The sequence below is a fragment of the Vanacampus margaritifer genome, chromosome 8 (assembly GCF_051991255.1).
Source record: "Vanacampus margaritifer isolate UIUO_Vmar chromosome 8, RoL_Vmar_1.0, whole genome shotgun sequence".
NCBI classification, from domain to species: domain Eukaryota; kingdom Metazoa; phylum Chordata; class Actinopteri; order Syngnathiformes; family Syngnathidae; genus Vanacampus; species Vanacampus margaritifer.
In genome coordinates, this window is record NC_135439.1 from 19664800 (window position 1) to 19685940 (window position 21141).

Consider the following 21141-nt stretch of genomic DNA (forward strand, 5'->3'; position numbering starts at 1 on the left):
ATAGCATCATTACAGGGAGATGTGTAACACTTTCACAGTTATTGAGTCAGTTACCAAACTTTTTAGAAAAGTCTAAGGTGAAAAAATGTTTTGATCCTACCTTTGGGTCAGCTGTAAGAAGCTTGAATGCCTCATACACCTGCCTCTCTTTGACTCCTCCTCCAAGATCGAGAAAGTTAGCTGGCTTTCCTCCATGCAGGTCAATGATGTCACATGTGGCCATGGCCAATCCAGCTCCATTCACTACAAGTTAAAAACAGATTTATATCAACACACTAAAACTTGAATTCAGATATGAAGGACAACCAAAACAACATTTATTCTCCAAGTGTGGTAGTAGTATCATTAGTGGTTCACTTTAGTGGTACTTGAAAGAATCACGGCACAAGTACAGTTCAGTTTGCTGTACTTAACTTTTTAGAACAATATTCCTTTAGTTAAAAAAAAAAGTGTACCAGGTCTGGAAATGACTATGCAAGATGGTGAAAAACTTTAAACTAAAGAAATAGCTAATAACCATGAAGACAGCATTCTTTTTAAGCCTACCTAAAACTACATCATCTCCTATTAAGCAAAATAAACTGCTTGCCCTATAACACCCCAGAGTCAATTAGTACGATCATAATGACTCAATGGTAAAAGTCATAATGATAAACAATTATGAGGTTGTTGTTTTTTTTGTCTTTACAGCCTGTCATCATGAAGCAAACTACCTGAGCAGGTATCCTGCTGAGTTGTGCTCGAGCCAAGTCAACAAAACTGTCTAACATAACCTCTGTAACTGCTTCCTGCCATGCTAGCCGATTGACACCTCAGTACAATTGAACATTTAATTATACAGATGTTGCTATGGTGGTTTATTAACATCTTATTGTAACTGGGCCCTACAAACTGTTGTTACTTTTAGAAGTGGGCATACAGTAGGGGATGTGTGTGTGTGGATTGATGACAGTGCTAAGAGAAAATCTGTGCATTTACGAGGCAATGGGGTAAGAAGGCAGTGCACCTGTTGGTGCTGCTGTACTCTGTAAAAGCTTTGATTTATGACAATAATGTGGGCCTTTAATGAGAATGCTAACAATCCAGCTCACAAGAGACTTTCTGGGTGGATTATCACTAATTAGAACACATTGGTTATGGTGGCATCCCTTCTGGAGTCCTCAGAAAACTGCTTGTAATGTGGATTAGAGGAGAGCCAAGAGTGTCTTTACTTTGGCAAGGATTTAACTGTGTCCCAAGGGAATTCACATATACAGTGGATGCAAAAAGTCTATACACCCCTGTTAAATGCAAGTTTTTGTGATGTAAAAAGAGACCAAGATAAATCATTTTTATTTCTTTTCCACTTTTAATGTGACCTACTGTATGACCTGTACAACTCAACTGAAAAACAAACAAGTCTTTTACCTAGCTGAATAAATATGCACAGGGCCCAGGGCATAGGCAAACTAGGCGGTTGCCTAGGGTGCCATCTAGTGGAGGGGGCGCCAAATTGCAGGAAAAAAAAAGATAAATATTTCTCCTTCAGGTTTTCTAAAATAAAATATGAAAATGACCCTGCTTTATTTTTGTTTTTGCATTTTTGTATTGCAGAATTGTTTTATTGTGTTATTATAATATAGTTGATACTTTTATTTTGAAGGATACAGGAAAATGTCTCATAAACCGGTAGTAACTGACGTAAGTAACCGACTCAAGATTCAGTTTTTATTGACTAAGAATCTGTATATCTGTATGGTTTATTTTTGTTTTAAGGTATTTATAAAGGCAACAGGCAAGGTTAAAATGTTTATTTACAATATAAATTGTACTCAAGAGATTGTCAAGGCTATAAAAGGTAATAATTTCATTTATAGTATATGGTAGGGTGACTAAATGTGTCCTCTTTTGGGAGGCCATACCATTTTCTTACGTCCTGTTGGGGAGCCCGGGGTTTTTATAAATTCATGAAAATGCCCGGTTGGCATTGCGTGACTAATAGGAGGTGAAGCACACTGTGTAACTGCAACTGGTACCACAATTTCAAGGCCGGCGTAAGTGTCGCCTTTTTTTGGAAATGAGAATATGGTCACCCTACAGTAGTATATGGCTTAAATACGGTAAAAGGATACACAAAACATACCGTTTGAGTTATTAATGGCAATTTTTGTTTATTTGTAGTGTAGCTCTTACAGTGTGTTCACACAAAGGAAAGTTTAATAAAAGTTGTGAACCATCAGTTGGAGAGACCACCTTTATTTCAACCGAGGATGCTACAAAATGTTATAGAGCATATATATTATATTTATTTTGCATTACATTATTTATATATGTTATATTATACCGCATATATATTTTATATAATAATTATTTTTTTCATGATTTCTACTCCAAGTAAATATGAGATCATGAGCTGGCACCCTGAATCTGACCTGCTGCTGCTGTTTACAATGAAAAGTAGGGGGAGGGGTCGCACATCATCTCAGAGTGTTAGTGCTATTGACAGATGAATGGCTCGCTTATGTTGTTGTCCATACATCAAAAACCTTTACAATAAAAAGGTCTAAGCCCTCAGGTACTGCATTAAGAAAGCGACGAAAGGAGGAGGAGAAAAACGGGCCCAGGGTAGAGGCATGTATGTCAGTCAATCAGAATTGTTTATAAAAATAAACATCAAAATAGCGTTAATCTTCGTCAATTTTCTTTCTGTCTATTTAGTTTCCTGTCAATTGTTAACAAAATGGGTGCCCGTCACTGACCTCATTATTTTTATTACTTTTTATATGTATCTTACACAAATATATTGTACATAGTGTGAAAACATTTTGTAGTTAATAATGTCAGCACAATTGCACTAAATAGTTGTATTGCACTGTACTCATGTATTTATTTGTATTACTTGTAGTTGTCTGAGGGGGCTACAATCTACACTTTCGCCTACGGCACCAAATCACCTAGGGCCGGCCCTGAATATGCACACTCTCTATTTAAGTGTTCTAACACCTTTTGTTGTCTTGTTGAAAGTTTGCTCCTCTTCATTTTCAGGTTCCTCGCACAAGCCTGATGGTTTTGTGCTATTTGAGATTGTTCATATTTCCCTCCACCAAGGCTTCATTTTTTTCCAGCCCTAATTCAAATTGTGGCAGGTTCGTGCTGACTTAATAGGACACATGAACCTGAATGTAATTGGCTTTCTGAACAGCGTGTACACAAGGGATGAGCCAGATATCCGAACAACACGAGTATCCGGTACAGATAATTATTTTTTTCCGGACACGAACATAACCCGAATATAATTCCTTATTATCCGTATCAGACGTGCAGCAGTGCTCTCTCACTAGCTGTCATTTTGCGACATATCTACAACGTGTTTGCATATAAAAGTGACAGTGGAGACAATGCGCGAATTAACCTAAAATTTGAGTAAAATTGGCCCACACAACAGATTAAAATTATTATTTTTCATTTCCTTTTTATTAGAAGATGTAATTATTGGACATGTTTGTCCAGTTGCTCTCTCTCTCTCTTCCTCACTTTATTTTACCATTTATTTTAAGTATGAAATTGAAAAAAAAAATACTACCGATGTAAGCCCCACTTATTTCCAAAACAAACCACGCCAACGTCCGGTTTAGTTCACGCCACTTCCGGTTTAGGCCATGCCCACTTCCGAATACAGAAACAGATAATTTAGGTGGTTGATAGGGATGGCAGAAATGGAACTTTGAAACGATCAAATCATTTAAAACAATTGATTCACAAAAATAATAGATTTTTTTAGAACATTCGAAACATTTCACCACAGTGAGATTTGGTGGCCAATCAATCAAACAATAGAGCAGTGTTGTAAGGAAATTAACTATTGGCTGTCTGTCATCACCTAATTTACACAACTGGCCTATACTGTAATTGTAATGACGCCATAAGAGAGAGAAATAATATCATGGAAAACAAAAACTGAATAACCCCCACCCAGTCAAAATAAGTATAGTACGAATACGTATTTGTTGGTGATAGTTGGTTTGTTTTTAATTTTGCCTCTCAACATGACTTAAATGCTTTGATGAAACCCCAGTAGTATCACATTTAATCAAAAACCTGTAGGATACATTTCAAAGACTTTTTATTTTGCGACAGGGCATTTTAAGTTTTAACAGAAAGTATTAGAGAGGAAAAATAATCCCCTGCAACAACCGTGAATTGAACCGGGGTTACCTGCATAAGGGACTATTGTCAGCCCAATGAGTGGGTGCGTTACCACTGAACCAACCGCCGCGTTCACTGTGCTCAAGAGGATGTTGACATTTTATCATGTAGAACAATGACAGCAAGCCGGGGCAATTTTATATTTGAAGTATACTTAGGTTGGATTTATTTCAGATTTAAGACATTTTAATATAGTGCAATGGTCGCATTTTATTTAATTTTAGAAAAGGGATAACATGTTCACTTGCTGAAACAATATGACGTTTGGAGGCGTAACGGAACGCGAAAGGCAACTGTTATGTGACATCCTGATTCTGAGACAGATTTAGGAACGAGATTCGAATCACGAGTTCCACCTGTGTTCCGGTGCGTACCAAAACACAGTTACGATTTTGCCATCACTAATGGTTGAACAGATTTAGATAATGGTGTACTCGCTCATCCCTAGTGTACACACTTTATTTATTTATACTTACTCTCTGAAAAAGATTGGGGTTTTTTTCCCAATTGAGCTGCTGTACAGGTTATAGGTCTCATTAATGGTTGAACATGTTTTGGGAAAAAAAAGTATTTTAACAAGGAAGTGCAACTTATTTGGCAAATGTGTGTATATGCGTGTGCGTAATAGAGCCCCTTCAAATTGTGTAGGTTCCATACCAAAGCAGGCAATGTTTCCATCAAGACCAATATATTTGAGATCCCACTTGGCTGCTTCCATCTCTGTAGGGTCACTCTCAGTCATGTCATCCATAGCAAAGACAGCCTTTTGACGGAATTCAGCATTGTCGTCAAAGTTGATCTTAGCATCAAAGCAGACCACTGGTCATGTAAGAATAGAGAGGACAAAAATAAGCACTGGCTGTAGTGACAACAGGAGAAAAAGCACAAATTTGATCCAATGAGGGCAGCGGGGAAATTACAGGATGTCACACACAAGCAGCTAATTATATTTATAAAAAAAAATTAAATAAACAAATAAAAAAATGAAAGGTTTCCCTGTGGCCTGCTCGTATGAATTACTTCAGAGGTTAGCATGCTAATAAATAGTTGCTCAGTGCCTCCTTGGTGCCTCGAAGGGATAGACCATTATAGTAGACCTCATGGACATCTCCTTTACACTTCAAAGATTAAATTTCAAAGAGACCACATTCATTAGGCTACCTACAAAAGACAGCAGGCAAAAATATTCACTAGTTACTCTCAGGCATTTCTTTGAAAACAGCAAGAATATAGTGACAAAAATAAAGGCATCAAATATATAATATCTGCATAAATATTTGCAATACATGACCCACAAGGCTATGAGGATGTAACGTAACCATTGTATTTAAAAACAATGTACATTATAAAAGTTAAGCTTTGCCAAGTCAATATTAACAGTTAAAGATGTCAGGCCAAAAAGGACTTAAAAAATATTTATGTTAAGTGCCAGAAAGACGATTTTAATTTTTATAAAAACAAGTAGCCCCTTTTATGTTAAGTGAAATCCATAAAGACTATTTTTTTAAATAAAAACAATTATGTTCAGTCAAAAAATATTGTATTTATTTCATTTTGAATAATAAAAAAAATGTTATTCTTAAATGTCACTGTTAAAAAATACACTTTCAATTAAGTATTGGCAAAACTGGTCGCCCATTTTATGTTGTCGGCATCTGCTGAATATAACGTAAAAAAGTCAATTGTAATCTAACATAGTTACTTTGACTTTTAAAGTCAAGTAATCAGTTAAGTAACTACTTTTTCAAGGTAACGTAGGTACTTAGAGAGGTATGTAATTTGTTTAGGTGTTAACTGGTGTAAAATGTTGGAGAACTACTGCAATATATGGAATTTTCACTCGACTGGTCGGCATCTGCTGAATATAACGTAAAAAAGTCAATTGTAATCTAACATAGTTACTTTGACTTTTAAAGTCAAGTAATCAGTTAAGTAACTACTTTTTCAAGGTAACGTAGGTACTTAGAGAGGTATGTAATTTGTTTAGGTGTTAACTGGTGTAAAATGTTGGAGAACTACTGCAATATATGGAATTTTCACTCGACTGAAAATTTAACAACAGGTCAACATGAAATATCCCCAACATTTAATTCCCGCTTCTGAAAAAAAAATCATCCGGCTCATTAATATCCAAGGAGAACAACACATTTCTCTTAACAATGTTTGAGTAAGCATGTGAACAAATAACTGTTTTCGAGGAGCCTAAATACTGTTAATTTTGTCAAAGCAGTAACAAATGCTTAGTTTGTCCTAAGAATTCTATCATCTGTCTGTGTTCATCACGCTTGCAGCAAAAATCATAAAGTGATTTGTTATAAATTGAGTCTTTGATGATTTAAGTGTCTAAAAATAATTCAGGGGAAGAGGTTCAATAAGCTTCGGCTTCAACCCGTAAACTCTTTATTTTTTTCAGATGTTGTTGAAATTGAGATGTGATCGGTGAAGTCTGTTGTAAAAATAATAATAATAATAAAAAAGTCAAGGGTTATTATCATCACAAATCGTATCTTAAGGATTCAATAGGAGGGGCCTATATTAAAAGTGAGGACAAAAACATTTTAATGACAAATTTAAGGACCTTTTGAAATAAACACCCGCTAAAGCTTTTCAGGTAGTCCTTACACTTATAACAAAAACTAAAAAAAAAAATTACATAATTTTTTTTTTTATATAATGATAACAGTCACCTTGTCCTTCAGGAGTCTCTCCAAGAGGGTTGACTTCAACTTGAGTGGCGTCGACTTTCAGGAAGAGATCATAGAGCTTCTTAATCTGATCTGCAGCCTGCGAAGTCCATAGAGGAAAATAATTATCTGATGGTTCGGATCTGAGCAGCCGGTCCAACCAAGACCAATCAACCTCCCACATACACAACAAAACATGGCAGATCACCTCCACTGTCTTATTTTGTTTTGCATGAATGTCAGGTACTGATATTAAATTAATTTGACCATAAAGCAAAAAATATAGTTTACAGCACATGGCAGAGCAGACTTTCATCTAAAGAAGGTTCCACGTTGATTTTTTAACACTTTATTTTCAACAAGGTAGACCTGATAAACAAAATTCCTAATGTGTGAACTCATACAACAGTAACTCTCACATCCAGACAAATGTGTTCTTGCCTTTTTTCGGATAAGTAAATACAATTAAATGCCTTTCTCCTTCTAAACACACAATCTAGGGAAATACCACTTGCACAGCACTGTACAGAACTGCCAGATGTGACAGTTGACCCTCTGGCAAGCGTGCTTTGCGCGTTGACACTTCACAGCACACATCTGAAAAACTAATAATATCAAGTTTGAAATGTCTATAAATAATCATGCAGCTGTCTTTGGACACACAGTGTACAGTATATGCATATGCAGTGTATGTATGTATATATCAGTGGGTCTGCTTCACACTTGATTATGACTTTATAAACACCTTACTGTGCTGATTACCTGTCTCTGCAGAGGTCCTTTGAAACCCAAATTAGCTGCCATGCGAACTGCTTGGTCGTCCTGTACACCTTCAAATATATCTATGACTTCCTGTGAGAGTTGGAGTACAAGTGAGAAAAAAAGATGGAGGACCAAAAATGAAAAAGGGTGACAACATCTCAAACACTAGGGTATAATTTTACACCAAATGCCTGGTCATATTAAACTAGGGATATTATAAGGAGGAATATCATAAGGAGTGGATATCAGGAAGTAGAGAGCTGACAGATAAAGCAATGATAAGAAAAGAAAAGAAAAGAAAAACAACTGAAAAGATGAATAGTTGAAAACCTCTATGATGGGAACTGAATTTAGGGATTGTGTGATGCCATTTGTTACAACAAAAGCCAAAGACTAGCGTGCACTGTACAGGATGAAGCTGAAGATGTGCCTATTTTTACGCTCGAGCGCAGCTGTGCCATCTACGAATATTGAGCCCTCAGACTTGAATCAGAATCACAATAATGTTTATTGGCCAAGCATGTAAAAACACAAAGAATTTGTTACCAGTAATATGACAAGGGATGTCGGATACGACTTTTTTCAGACCGATACCAGTACAAATACTAAACTCCTGACTGATACCGATACCACTAGTACTTTTGATACATAAAATGTCCACAAAAAGACAAGTATATTCCAATATATTCCAATGTAGCATTTTTTCCTCAAAATTGCATGGCAATTTTATCTTCTTCTATATGGTCATTTCTAGTTCCTGATCATAAAACGGTTACAACAGGGTCGCGAGTACCAATACCTTAAAATAAAGCTGTATCGGTACTCTCCCATCTCTATATGAGACACACTTGCATTCCAGTAACAAGCAACTACACCAAAAAGAACATTTAGGACGTGACACATACAGAGAGTTGATCAGAATAAACTGAAATGTAGAGTAATGATGTAAACAAAACTGAAAATTCAGAATTTTGTATCATCAATTCTTATTCTGAGGATTCAAAATTATTTTTCATACTAGATGTGCGGTGTGTTAACGACTAATGACATACCTTAAAAATTAGTTCTGGTGTGCTGGCTGCAACTTCCTCAATATCCATACCCCCTTGGGGACTTCCAACCATAACGGGACCATTACAGGAGCGATCCATTAGAATGGCAAAGTAGGTCTCCCTGCTTATGTCCAAAGCCTCAGCAACCATCACCTAGACATGGACAACGGTGTAGACGTGACTGAAGGACGACTTTAGTTGGCTATGATGACATATTTGAAAGCTAATAATTTTCTGATCCCCTTTGACCGTGGCAAATGCACTATCACAATGCATATGCAATAGTTTGAATAGTAAACACCAGGAAGAATTGGCAGAATTACTTGAACATAGTGATCTGAAGAAATAATGAGATCAGAGAAACACACAAGAGGCTAATTTAGAGAAGCAGTTGAGCGACAGGAGGGGTTAGGTTAATTCTGCTTCCAACCTATCACCTAGTAAAATAAGAAGGGGTTCCTTATCTATCGTGAGTATTTAAAGACTATACATTTAGTGTTATTTTTCCCAGATCGGTTGTTGTCTCACAATAATTTGTATTGCAGTAAACACCCCGAAACGAGGCAATCTTTATTCTGCTTTTTCCCTATATTGTCTTATTCCACAACAATATTTCACATGCCTCTCTTATCACCTCTGCTCAATCCTCTTTATCAGCACTGACAGCAAATCCATGTAGCAGATGCACAAGTGCTTGCCACTGTATGCCATTCTCTGCTCTGCGGTGCAATAAGGCCTGGGAGTAGATTCAAGCTTCATTGGAAGGTTGACAAGTAAGCTCTGGCTGTCACATGATTGGCCAAGCTTAGACTAAAAGGACTACACTTACTCAGACCTTCAACTCTTGCCAGTGGTGGATCTTTGCTGGTGGTGCCCAAAAACGGTTCTCTATTACAATTTCAAGAAGTCTAGTTTGGCAGAAAAGTCTCAAGCTGAGGTCCACGACATAATAACGCATAGAATCCAGTCCCGTTCTGTTAGCAGTAGCCATTGAATAAACTGAGAATAACAAATCTCTAGTACAGTATTCCAACAAAAAGTATTTACCAATTGTGAAGGAAAAAAATCACATTTAGACTAAAGCATGATGAAGAGTACTAATAAAATAGATATTTTTTTAACCATAAAATGCATTTGTCCAAGTGATTTAAACATCTCTTGTGAATTTTGCCATAGAGCTACTTCCGAGGGAACAGCAAGTTGTGCAGAAACTACTTAAACATTAGCCAGCTGGGCATGTGCATTCAAAAGTTTACATCAAAGGTTTTAGTGCATTTTTGTTCGGTTCACCTTGATATTTCATTTTCATTTCGTTTTTATTGGCACATAGACAAAAAAGGCAATACCTGTAACATTTAAGTATTTTTTTATGCAAGTGAGACCAGGAAAACCATATACATAAAAAAAAATAATAATAATAATAATAAAGATCTCACCTCGTTATACATGATCTTCATGTTTGAGATACATATTAAGTACAACAAACAATATAAAAAAATACTATATAAAATGAATATATATGAAATTTATATACATAATATTTCACTCAAAAGCCAAATATACTTTTATTGTGATTAGTGTAATTTGGGGGGCAACAGTTTACACCTATCTCAAATACATACGTATTACAAAAATGTGTCTTGTTTTCTCGGGGGAGGCCAGAACAGAATCATGTGATTTCCATTTTTAGCAAAGGGGGAATATTATTTGATTTATGAGTGTTTTGAGTTATGAGTGCAAAACTGAACACATTAAACAAGTGTCGCTAGGCACCACTGTACTTTCAAATTAGAAATAGGAAAACAAAAACAAAAAACAATCAAGCAACAACTTACCGTTTTCACTTTCACTCCATCTTTAGGCGTCTGCTTGGTTGTCAGATTGAAACCCAGCATCTTATTGGCCAGCTCACCAACAACTGCAGGGCTATAGGAGAGACAATAACACATTGCCACATACTGTATACAATATGAAGGACTTAAGAACAGTCCAAATGATAATAAATTGTGGCCATCAATGAAACATACGGTGAGTGACCAAAACCATAGCTCCTCTATGCAGTACTGTCAATGAACCTGACCTCACTTTATCTGTATGCAAGGATTGCTTCCAAAGACTGAGCCGGATTTATAAATATATACAAAAGAAGCAATAGGCATGTGATTATTGAGGAAAGCAAACTACTGAATTCATTCCAGTTTCCCATTACATATTCTAGAGTCCAGATGCACTCACAATTATTCAATTCCCATTGCAAATTGTATGTATAACGTTAAAAGCATACAATAATTCGCAATGAACCAACAAAACAACAATGTAAATAAATAGCCCATCACAACTAATATTAGAAACAGTAATTATTTTTGAAAATACAGCACTGTAAATGTAATATGTAACATTAGTGAATAATGTTGAGAGAGAGAGAGAAAGAGAGAGAGAGAGAGAGACAGAGAGACAGACATGTCGATATTTTTAAATTAAATTGCTAAAGCAGTAATATTCACATACATACTTGTATTTAATAGTTTAGAAACAACCAAAATAGTAAAAACAAATACAAAGAACAGCATTTAAAAATATTCACAATACTTCAGGGTTAACCCTCCTCCAAGATTTCACCCAGTACATTTAACATGCAAAAATCAAACTGTTACTGCACAGAGCCTGAACAGAGGAAAATAACTATGTGAATCTGCCATGCGGCAAAACCAAATTTGTAAGTAAAACTAAAGGTCGCTGCATAAAACAAGGCACTCAAAGAAAAAAACTGAATGGTATTTTCATTTCAAGTAATCCTGACTACTATGTATCTGTCTTTGGAGCACCCTTACAACAAATAGTTTCATATTTTGGTTTGTAATAGCCTGCAAGGGACATACTCACTCCTTAGTTAGATGCACTCCACCTTTGAGGCCACTATCAAATACACCCTTGCCTCTCCCACCAGCCAGAATCTGAGCTTTTAGCACAATCTCTTTGGCATCTGAAACAAAAATAGGCATATATGGAAAACACGACATAAGGAGAGGACATAAGCTAGAGCATGCTACTCATCTGATTAAGGGAAGAAAATATATATATTGGGTATACCACTGAGTGTGATATGTAAAGTCTAAGGTAAAACATACAGTGACAGGGATGACGATAGATATTTTTATTCAATACAAAAATTAGTCTTTATACTGTATACAGAACATGCAATGTAAAAATTAACTTTCATATATTAACAATTATCATTCTCAAGTGTATGCAGTTTAAAAAAAAACATTGTCCTTGCTCTCATATAAAAAATCCCACAACCTCTCCTTTGCTGTCGCTTTTACCCGACAAGAGCTGAAAATTCACTATACCACTCCGTTAAATTCATCCTACAATAGCCCCATTTAAATGGAGTTGGTGCTCTTGATGAAAGATGGTTTCAGGCAAGGTTATTATCATCGTCTAAGTGGAGAAGTTCAGCCATTGACAAGAGGCTCTCGTCAGGTTGGGAAATGCTTGGGAAAAAAAAGAGTGGACAGCTAGATGGACACCTTGACCCTTGAGGCAAGAAACAAGCTCATCCTATGTCAGTAAAGGAAGGAGAACATGAAGACAACCTGGGAAGTCACGAAGGCCTTAAAAACACATTTCCTGCAGGAAGAGCTAGAAAAAAAGTACCAGAGAAAATAGTCTCTGACAGGATGGCAGGGATTAAACTAACACTGTATTAGTGAGGCACAGTCTTCACAGTCTGGAGCTTAGAGGAAAATAAAAAATAAAAAAGGTGTACACAAAAGGGTCTTGAGGAGTCATAAATGAATGAAAATATTAATAAAAACTTCCACTTTGCAAAATTAAAAAGAGTTCAAAGTAAGATAAACGAGTGTCTTGTGGGCATAAGCAACAGAGGGATGACATCAGAAACAACTTGAGCTTTAAACGGGGGGGGCAGAATAACGCTGTTATATGAGAGTAGCGCTGTTTTTGTGAGATCACGTGATGTCAGATTTACAAGAGTGGAGGTATCACTACGGGTAATTCATTTTATGGGGGTGTATAGTGGAGGGGAAAGGGTGGGATGACTTTTGAATTGCTTGTATACAAATAGTTGGAACTCTACAATGCATTGCCATCCATCAAGCGTGAAACTAAACAACAACAATATATATATATATATATATATATATATATATATATATATATATATATATATATATATATATATATATATATATATATATATATATATATATATATTTTTTTTTTTTAAACAACTCATAATCTAAACAAACGCCGGACTCGGATTTCCCTCACCTAAATCACACAGGGACTCACTCCACTCTCGTGCCAGGCCTGGTCACTTGTACATACCACTTCATGTTGGGCAAAACCTATGTAGAGTTGTAAATATATTCTGAGTTTAGCATTATACTGAGATTTAACGAGATGCAAGCTAAAGATGCAGCGCCAGACTATGAGCACCGGTGATTGATTCTTCTTCAAGAGGTATGGTTTTACACTTCAGCTCCAATAGAGTAGAAACCACTTAAATTTGCAGGCTGATGAAGAAAATAACTTATTATGGGGGGCAGCATGGCTCAGTGGTAGAGCGGTCAACTCCCATCCGTGAGGTTGTCAGTTCGATCCTGACCCCTGGTGACCATGTCAAAGTATCCTGAACACTGAACCCCGATTTGCTCCCAATGGACCTGGCAGCGCGTTAAATGACACCAGCAGACCACTGGTGTGTTAATAGGTGAATGTGAGGTTTTGTAAAGCGCTTTGGGCACCTTATGGTATAAAGCGCCACATAAAAAGCAGTCCATTTACCATTTATCATGAAATTTATGCTCATAATACATACCTACCTCTACATATCAGGTTGTGTATGGCTATCTACTGTGAGCTTTGAGGCTCATTGGTCTTATACCCAAGGCTCAGTTTTTTTTTTTTTTTTTTTTTTTTTAAAACAACACAAAGCCCTATTATTCAGATGCCTTGTACATGTATAGAGTGATTAAATATTCCTTACTGTTGTGCAATGTTTATTATCACACTGGCACCAGAAGGGCCCAAAAATGTAACAGATTGTGTTAAATGTTTAAACCTCCTTCTAGAGGCTAATTTAAGAGTAGTGGTAAAAGTGATGTTGTGAAGTTCAGCTTTTTACCTATTACAATTCTGCAAGAGAGAAACTGGTTCCACATTGCTCGTGGTGGCAAGTGAAGTACAAAGGTGGGTAAAAAAAAATATATATCAAATTCCCTTCAGGTAGCTTAAAATGTGTTTAAAAAGTGTTAATAAAATGTATTAGCCTGAAAAATTCATACATATTGATAACTTTTCTTTGCTAAATTCTCCTTTGACTCCTATGCGAGATTTATAGTGACGCAAACAGAAAGGTAAAACAACTTCTCAGTTTAAGGTCTTCATTCTAGAGTCCAACTGTCCCTCAGGCACAGCTCCAAGATATTTTCTATCCCGTTGCTAAAGGAAGGCTTGACCAACGTGTAGGGGGACTGAGAAAATGGCTTATAAATATATATTTAAAACATCAAATAAAATGCTGGAGGGGGTTAACTGGAGTAAAACAGATTTTTGATGGGGCTATAGCAATCCCTTGCCCCAGTGTAGTACACTCCTTGCTGTCTCTCTAATGAGGCCATCTCAGTGTAGTGCCACAAACCAATAGTAGGCTCTCTGTGATATTTTTACAATTAACACTTGTATGATAGACACCTTCTCATTAGAGCACAAGTCCACCTCTCTTTTTAACTTGAAATGCCCTTCACAGTATTGATTGTTAATGTATTGATTGGTTGGTTGGTTCATTAATTGATTGCGCCCAAAGGAACAATTATATGAATATATTTCAAGTAACATTTCCCCATTTTATTGACTTAAGTAAAATCTAGTTCATATCAATTGTTGCGTAGCTTACATGAATGCAAGGTACCATGGAAACAAGGAATAGCCGCCAGTTTACTTCAGCTGGAACATTTGTATCATGGTAATTCAATAGAGGGGGATGTGTGTCTAAAATAATTCCATGTCTTACCCTCAACGTGAATAGGTTAGGGTGCGTAATGAGGAGGTGGAAACACTAAGCTGCTTACAAAAATCATCTCTGAGAGAGACAGGCGGCTTTACCCTGCAAAGCCTATTTACAGCAGTTAGAACAATTTAGAAATTCATGGCCTTTTCAGAAACAGAGACATAAGAACAAGCTAATTTATGCTGTGACATCAGGTCCAACGACAGGCCAGTGAACAGTGTTTGTCCATGCATGAGTCTCTGTAAGCCCTTGTGTTATCTGAATGCTTTATTGCATATTTTGTTAACCATTAAAAATGTGTTTGTATCCGTGTTAACTGTTTGTAATACTTTAATTCTAAATCTCTAGCGTCCCAAACCCTCCATCCTAATCAGATATTTTCCACAACGGATAGAAGTGCAGAACCATCTGTCTTCCTTTGTCACAGGTGAGTACTCTTAAGGAACAAGAGCTGCTCTGTCCATCCAGGGACTCTAGGGAATGTGCTGGTGAGGCACAGCACTCCCTTACTGCACTCAATTTATTCACCCTATGTAACACTGAATTGGCTTGAAATAGGGCAGTGAGGTAAGGCTACTGTACTGCTGTTCCTTTACTATTTCATCAACACAAAAGGATAGGCACAAAATTGAGTTTTATGGACTTAACATACCTGTTTATAATGCATAATTCTAGATGTGAGTCTGAGGGAGGGGGGAAGAGAGAGAGAGAGAGACAGACAGACATAGCATAGAGGCAGGTATTACTAAATTAAAGTCCACTTAGTACTTAAAATTAATTCAATAGATTCAAGTAAAACTGTTGGGGATGCACTCGAGAACATCAAGGCCTTTAATACATTTTCCCCCAGCCACCATCGTCCATATAAAATGACCATAAATGAATAGGCCAACTCTCACTATCAAGGGGAGCTTGACATTATTCACTTGTGAAACTTAAAATCGTGGCAAAAATAGCACACCAACATCTGTGGCTCTGTATTTTCCTGAAGTTTAAGTACTTTTTGTAAAACCCCTTCCTAACCCTATCTAGTAGGCCATCAAGAAGAGGACAACGCTGTCTCCATCTGCTTCACAGTTACACACACAGACACAACACACACACTAACACACGATGCACAAAGCTATAAGAGGGTTGTCTTATCCCTCAGCATTTCGAACAAAGACGGTCGCAAAAGGGCTGTGGTTAAGCCAACTCTACTGAGCATTAAATGCTACTGTCAGCACTTTTCACCAGAGACACTGCCTTATTTTCTGAAACGAAAAGATGAAAGTAATTTGAAAAAGGCGCTTGAAGTGTTAAGGAGCACAAGGCGACTTCAGAGGGGACAGTTGGAGCAACAAAAGGATGGTTTATTGACTGACACGAGGTCCAGTCAACTATATGCCTTACTTTCACCATATTTGATTGGCGTATATTTATATTCCGCTTAGGCTCGGCGTACACTGTATGAATTAAGCCCGTTTAAAGCCTTATTACTGCGATTGGCTGGCAACCAGTTCAGGATGTACCACGCCTACTGCCTGAAGCCAGCTGGGATAGGCTTCAGTACCCCTGCGACCCCTGTGAGGAATAAGCGGTTCCGAAAATGGATGGATGGATGAAGCCTTATTAGTTTGAATTGGCGCGTTCTGGTCGCCTGCCGTAAATTGTGTAGTGTACACTGATACAGCGAAGCAGAGTTATGAATACATTTCCCAAAATATGAGCGCTTTTTTGTTCTACTCACTCTCACTTTGACGGCAAACCACATCCTTTTAAACTCTCAGTAACTCTAACCATTTAGAGCTACATTGATTGTCATTTGTTGTATGGTCTCAAAAGAACTGATTTTGCATCCTCCACACTTTTGTGATTTTTTTTTTTTTAAATTCATTGTTATATTTGTTTAACACTTAACAATAAATATTTTTACTGATTATTGATGGCCTGATACAGTGTTGTTTTTGTCAATGAAAAAAATGATTTCATTGACACCATCATTGATGGTGATGAGCAAAACACAGCTTTTTGTTGACTAAATCATGACTAGACGTGTACGAGTTTATATTGACGCGACGCCAAGATTAGACGAAATAGAGATGAAAATAGTCGAGTCAATTGAAAAAAAAACGTGTGTGTTTTGTTAGATATGTGTGTCCTATTTCATTGATTAATGAAACCATAAATAGTGCTGATTCTCTACACAAAATTAGGTTTTGCATGCGAAAACAACAATTATACTATTTAGAGGGTAAAACTGCTGTCAGAGCCATTCAACAAACACTGGCTATAATCAGTATAATCATTTTTAATTCATTAAAGAAGAAAAAATAAATGACTTGAGGACATAGTAACAGAGTATGTTGAAGATAGACCACTGAACACAAGTTGTGCCTTAAATTAACAGTGCTGCAACAGTGTCAAACTGTTTCATTAGCTGCGGCTTACTGTAATGCTTTTCTCGTCTTTTTAGCTCGTTGATTTTTATATTTTTGAGTCTCTGTGTTTTAATTCTGTTTCATGGACATGGATGCACAGTTTGTACTGGGTAAGATCCATGCCTCCTTTGTTTATAGTCGGGATCAAAAGAGCGTAAATAGACATTCTCTGTGCGCCAAGTTGAGCAACAGAATGTGGTGTCGTGCCGGGACAAAACGTCAAGCAAGGAGGAGAAGATATCAACCTGTCCTCCCCTATTTTATCATGGGGAACGTTAGATCTATTCCCAATTAGATGAAGCAGAGGGACTTTCAGGAGGAAATCCTGCTGCTCTTTCCATATACGTATCAAACAGCACTATCACCGGACTGGTTGTTTTATGAGGCACTGCATGAACCTCTTTTCCCTTTACACTTTGTACAGGTTCATAAATATTTGTTAACATGCTTAATGAGCACATTAAATGGGTGCATTTTCCGCCTGCTCCTTGGATGCTAGAACTGTGCAATATGCACAAAATGTTATGTCCCAATACACTGTAGGTAATTTTAATAAATATTTTTTCCTTAAAATTACATGAATTTAACTGAATTTTAGGTGTTCTTTTACCCATTTATTTATAAAATACATACTTTATATAGACTACACAATTAAATGGAAGAAAAGATTAAAAGCAGTAAAACACAAATATCTAGTGGCCAAGAAAATAGTAAACACCATGGAAAATATCTGGTAGTAAAACCACTTTTTAAGTAATCCAGTTAAGTGCAAATAATTAAAATAAATACATTCATATGCACATATCTAATGACTACTATTTATCCAGCAAAAGTATTATTAAGTGAAGGAAAAGAAATTACAGAATTTCCTCAGTAGCAGCAAGGTAAACAACAATATGAACGATGAGGATTTTATTGTATAACAGGTGTCACATGTATGACACGTCATTAAAACACACATTTCTATTGCATACTATGTATTGTTGTTTTCTTTTTCTATTTCCTGTGTCCACTCTGCCGCTGAAAAGATTCAAAAGTCCCCATTGTGAGATAAATGTTATTTAATAGAGGTGTGTAAAGAAATCGATTCACATAAGAATCACGATTCTCATTTATGATTCAGAATTGATATAAAATGTCACAAAATCGATGTTATTCATTTATTCATGCTATAAAAGCTATATAAAAAATAAAATTAAAAAAAATAAAATTATATATATATATATATATATATATATATATATATATATATATATATATATATATATCCATCCATTGTCAATCAAATCGTTTGGAATCAAGAATCTATTCTGAATCGAATCGCAGACCCAAAAATCTGAATGGAATCAAATCATGAGACAGTGAAAGATTCCCACCCCATTATCTAATCTAACAAGATTTAAATAGATTTTGAGAGCTGTAAAGAGAGACCATAAAATACTGTACTGCAAGTGTTAGTGACAGCATAAACAACCTCGAACTGACTGAAGAGCTGGTTGTTTTTGTGAAATTGTGCAGTCGCTAAAACCTCCCTTTCCAAGTTGTTAATTAATGACAAAGCATAAGTATCAACAAACAAAATTAACAGGAAATAACATTTTTATTATAGAATATTACAGATATTTAGATGTTTTCAAAATAGAGGTACATCTGAAAAGTACAAAAGTTCACACTGTTTATACTTCACCTACGTTTTAGTAATGGTTCTGGGCAATTAACTTTTGACTGACAGAAGGCTAAAACTGTGCCTGCTTTCTTTGAGGCCCTGAGGGGTATGCATTACAAAAGCTTTGACTTCCTGATAGTTCCTGCACGCGTCTCCAAGTATGGGTCGATAAAAATTAAAACAATCAGCCAACCCCCTGTCAATCTGATGAATTGTCATTAAAGTCAGTGGGAGTCAATGGATCGTGAAGTATTCTACTTTTTATGTTTTGAAAGGTGCAATGGAAAGCCTTTAATTATTTTTTTAAAGGCATTTAACTTGTATCATGTCCAATGTACAGTGAAATTTGTTTTCTGCTTTTGACAAGTCACACGCAGGGATAAAATTCAGATCTTGTGTTATCACACTGATCAAGGGAAGCGGTTGGAAATAAACTTTACATTAGTTATCAGTAAAGTGGTGCATGTAGTTTGCACGTCTGGCTTGGACTCAAATGTTACGGGTTTAAACTTTCGGTCCGGACCTTTCTGTGTCGAGTTTGCAAATTCTCCATGTGTTATGTGTCGGGATGGGTACCAAAGTTGGGACTTTTTCTGGTATGGACTGATTTGGGTTGATATAACCAAACAAGCACAAATTCACGTGAAATCAACCAGGATCAGTTTCAGTGCCCAAGCACACAAAAATCAGCCAATAGCCAGGATAAATTAAGTTAACCCTCTCAATGAGATATAATGATACAAAATGTGCTCGAGCAGGGGCGTAATAGGGTTAAAAAGAAAAAGAAAAAAGTTTAAATTAAGTTAATTTAAACTATTTTATACTTTGTCCTCATCCAAATGCCACACAATCTCTGCTTAATCCTACCAAGAAAAATACCTCAAAATGCATCTTGTGCCGCCAAGTCAGTAAACACGCACATTTAATGAGGACCTCGAAAGCCTCCAATTTCTGAAGTGTTTCGGTACCACACTTGTTAACCACAATCCTGGATCCACAGAGCAGTAGCTAGAAGGGACCAACACAAAAAAAACACCCTAAAGATGGTGATATACGTGTCTGGTAATGTGGTGAGTGGGCAGAGAGACAAACAGAGAAGTTGGTAGATGCATGTTTGTGTGAGTGCATACAAATTTGTTTTGGGTTTTGTTGGATTTTAGTCAAATGTATTTGTCAAACTATTGTGATAAAATAATTCAACTATCTTGTCACTTTTCAGCATGGCATGGCATAAGCATGCAGGGGGAATGATACAAATTGCAACAAGGGTTAAAATAAATTAGATGAAGAAGGGGGAAAAAAACATGAAATGTGTGAAAAACTGAACATGAGGCTTTAAAAAATAACAATAAAATAAAAATCGGTTGAGTGCCATGATGAAGAAACAACAACAAAACAGGCTTCGATGCATTAGCAGAAATTTGGAAGACATGATTAATCTTGATAAAACGTCATCTCTTATTAATCACAACGTCTTGCAGCACAGCCAAAGAGCATGCAATGTAAATAAGAGTGCCGCTGTATTATACAGTAGAGTTTCAATGTGTATAGTAAGATTACATAGCATTTTACAGCCGTGACAAAATACAAATCTTCATCTTAAGCGGCACACATTATTTTAAGATAAATGTATTTTTCCTGTCCTGAGGCAGGATTAACAACAGCAAAAAATAAAAAAAAGAGAAGATCATTTTGCCTGTGATATGACATTTTGAGGGTGAAGGATGATATAATTTTTTTGCATTTGTTGATAAATACAACAGATCTAAGAAATACATACGGGGGAAAAAAAGTGGTGGGGATGCGGGGCAGAGTATAATGACATTAAGTTGGGTAGGCAGTTTTAAACAAGTTGTGTTTGAAATTACGTTTAGTTAGACATTTGAACAGGTGCTTTTTAATAGAATATAATAGAATCTACAGAAAATATAAAAGTATAAATGCAACATTTAATACAAATGTAAGTATTTTGTAAATACAGACATAGTGATAAAGTAGCAATCTAGTACCTAATCACTGATTTCCAGTCCTACATAATTTGTGTGTGCACGTGTGATTCTTCTACTCACCGAGTCTCTTTGCAGCCTCTAAGGCCTCAGAGGCCGTGTCGGCTACAAAGAAGCGTTGAACAGCCACGCCACACTCTTGCATCAACTTTTTGCTCTGGTATTCTTGAAGATTGAGCCATCTTTTAGGGCTCAACCAGTTGCATTGAAGCTGGTAAAGGAAAACAAGATGTCAGGATGAGACAGTGAGCTTAAGCCTAATGTAGTTAAAATAGTCCAAATACAGTCTCAAATCTACACAATATCCAATGGGAACATTTCTCCTCTTGTGT

General features: G+C 36.4%; 1 protein-coding gene across 2 annotated transcripts in view; it reads right to left on the reverse strand.

The window, feature by feature from the left end:
- suclg2 (succinate-CoA ligase GDP-forming subunit beta) overlaps positions 1 to 21141 on the reverse strand; it is an 81220-nt gene that overhangs the window by 39350 nt on the left and 20729 nt on the right. For both annotated transcript variants that reach the window (XM_077574166.1, XM_077574167.1), the window contains 8 exons: positions 20873 to 21020; positions 11567 to 11666; positions 10519 to 10609; positions 8684 to 8836; positions 7632 to 7721; positions 6873 to 6969; positions 4843 to 5004; positions 101 to 243 (listed from right to left, as the gene is read on the reverse strand). In XM_077574166.1, the coding sequence (XP_077430292.1) occupies positions 101 to 243; positions 4843 to 5004; positions 6873 to 6969; positions 7632 to 7721; positions 8684 to 8836; positions 10519 to 10609; positions 11567 to 11666; positions 20873 to 21020 (984 nt within the window). The remainder of the gene's footprint in view (positions 1 to 100; positions 244 to 4842; positions 5005 to 6872; positions 6970 to 7631; positions 7722 to 8683; positions 8837 to 10518; positions 10610 to 11566; positions 11667 to 20872; positions 21021 to 21141) is intronic.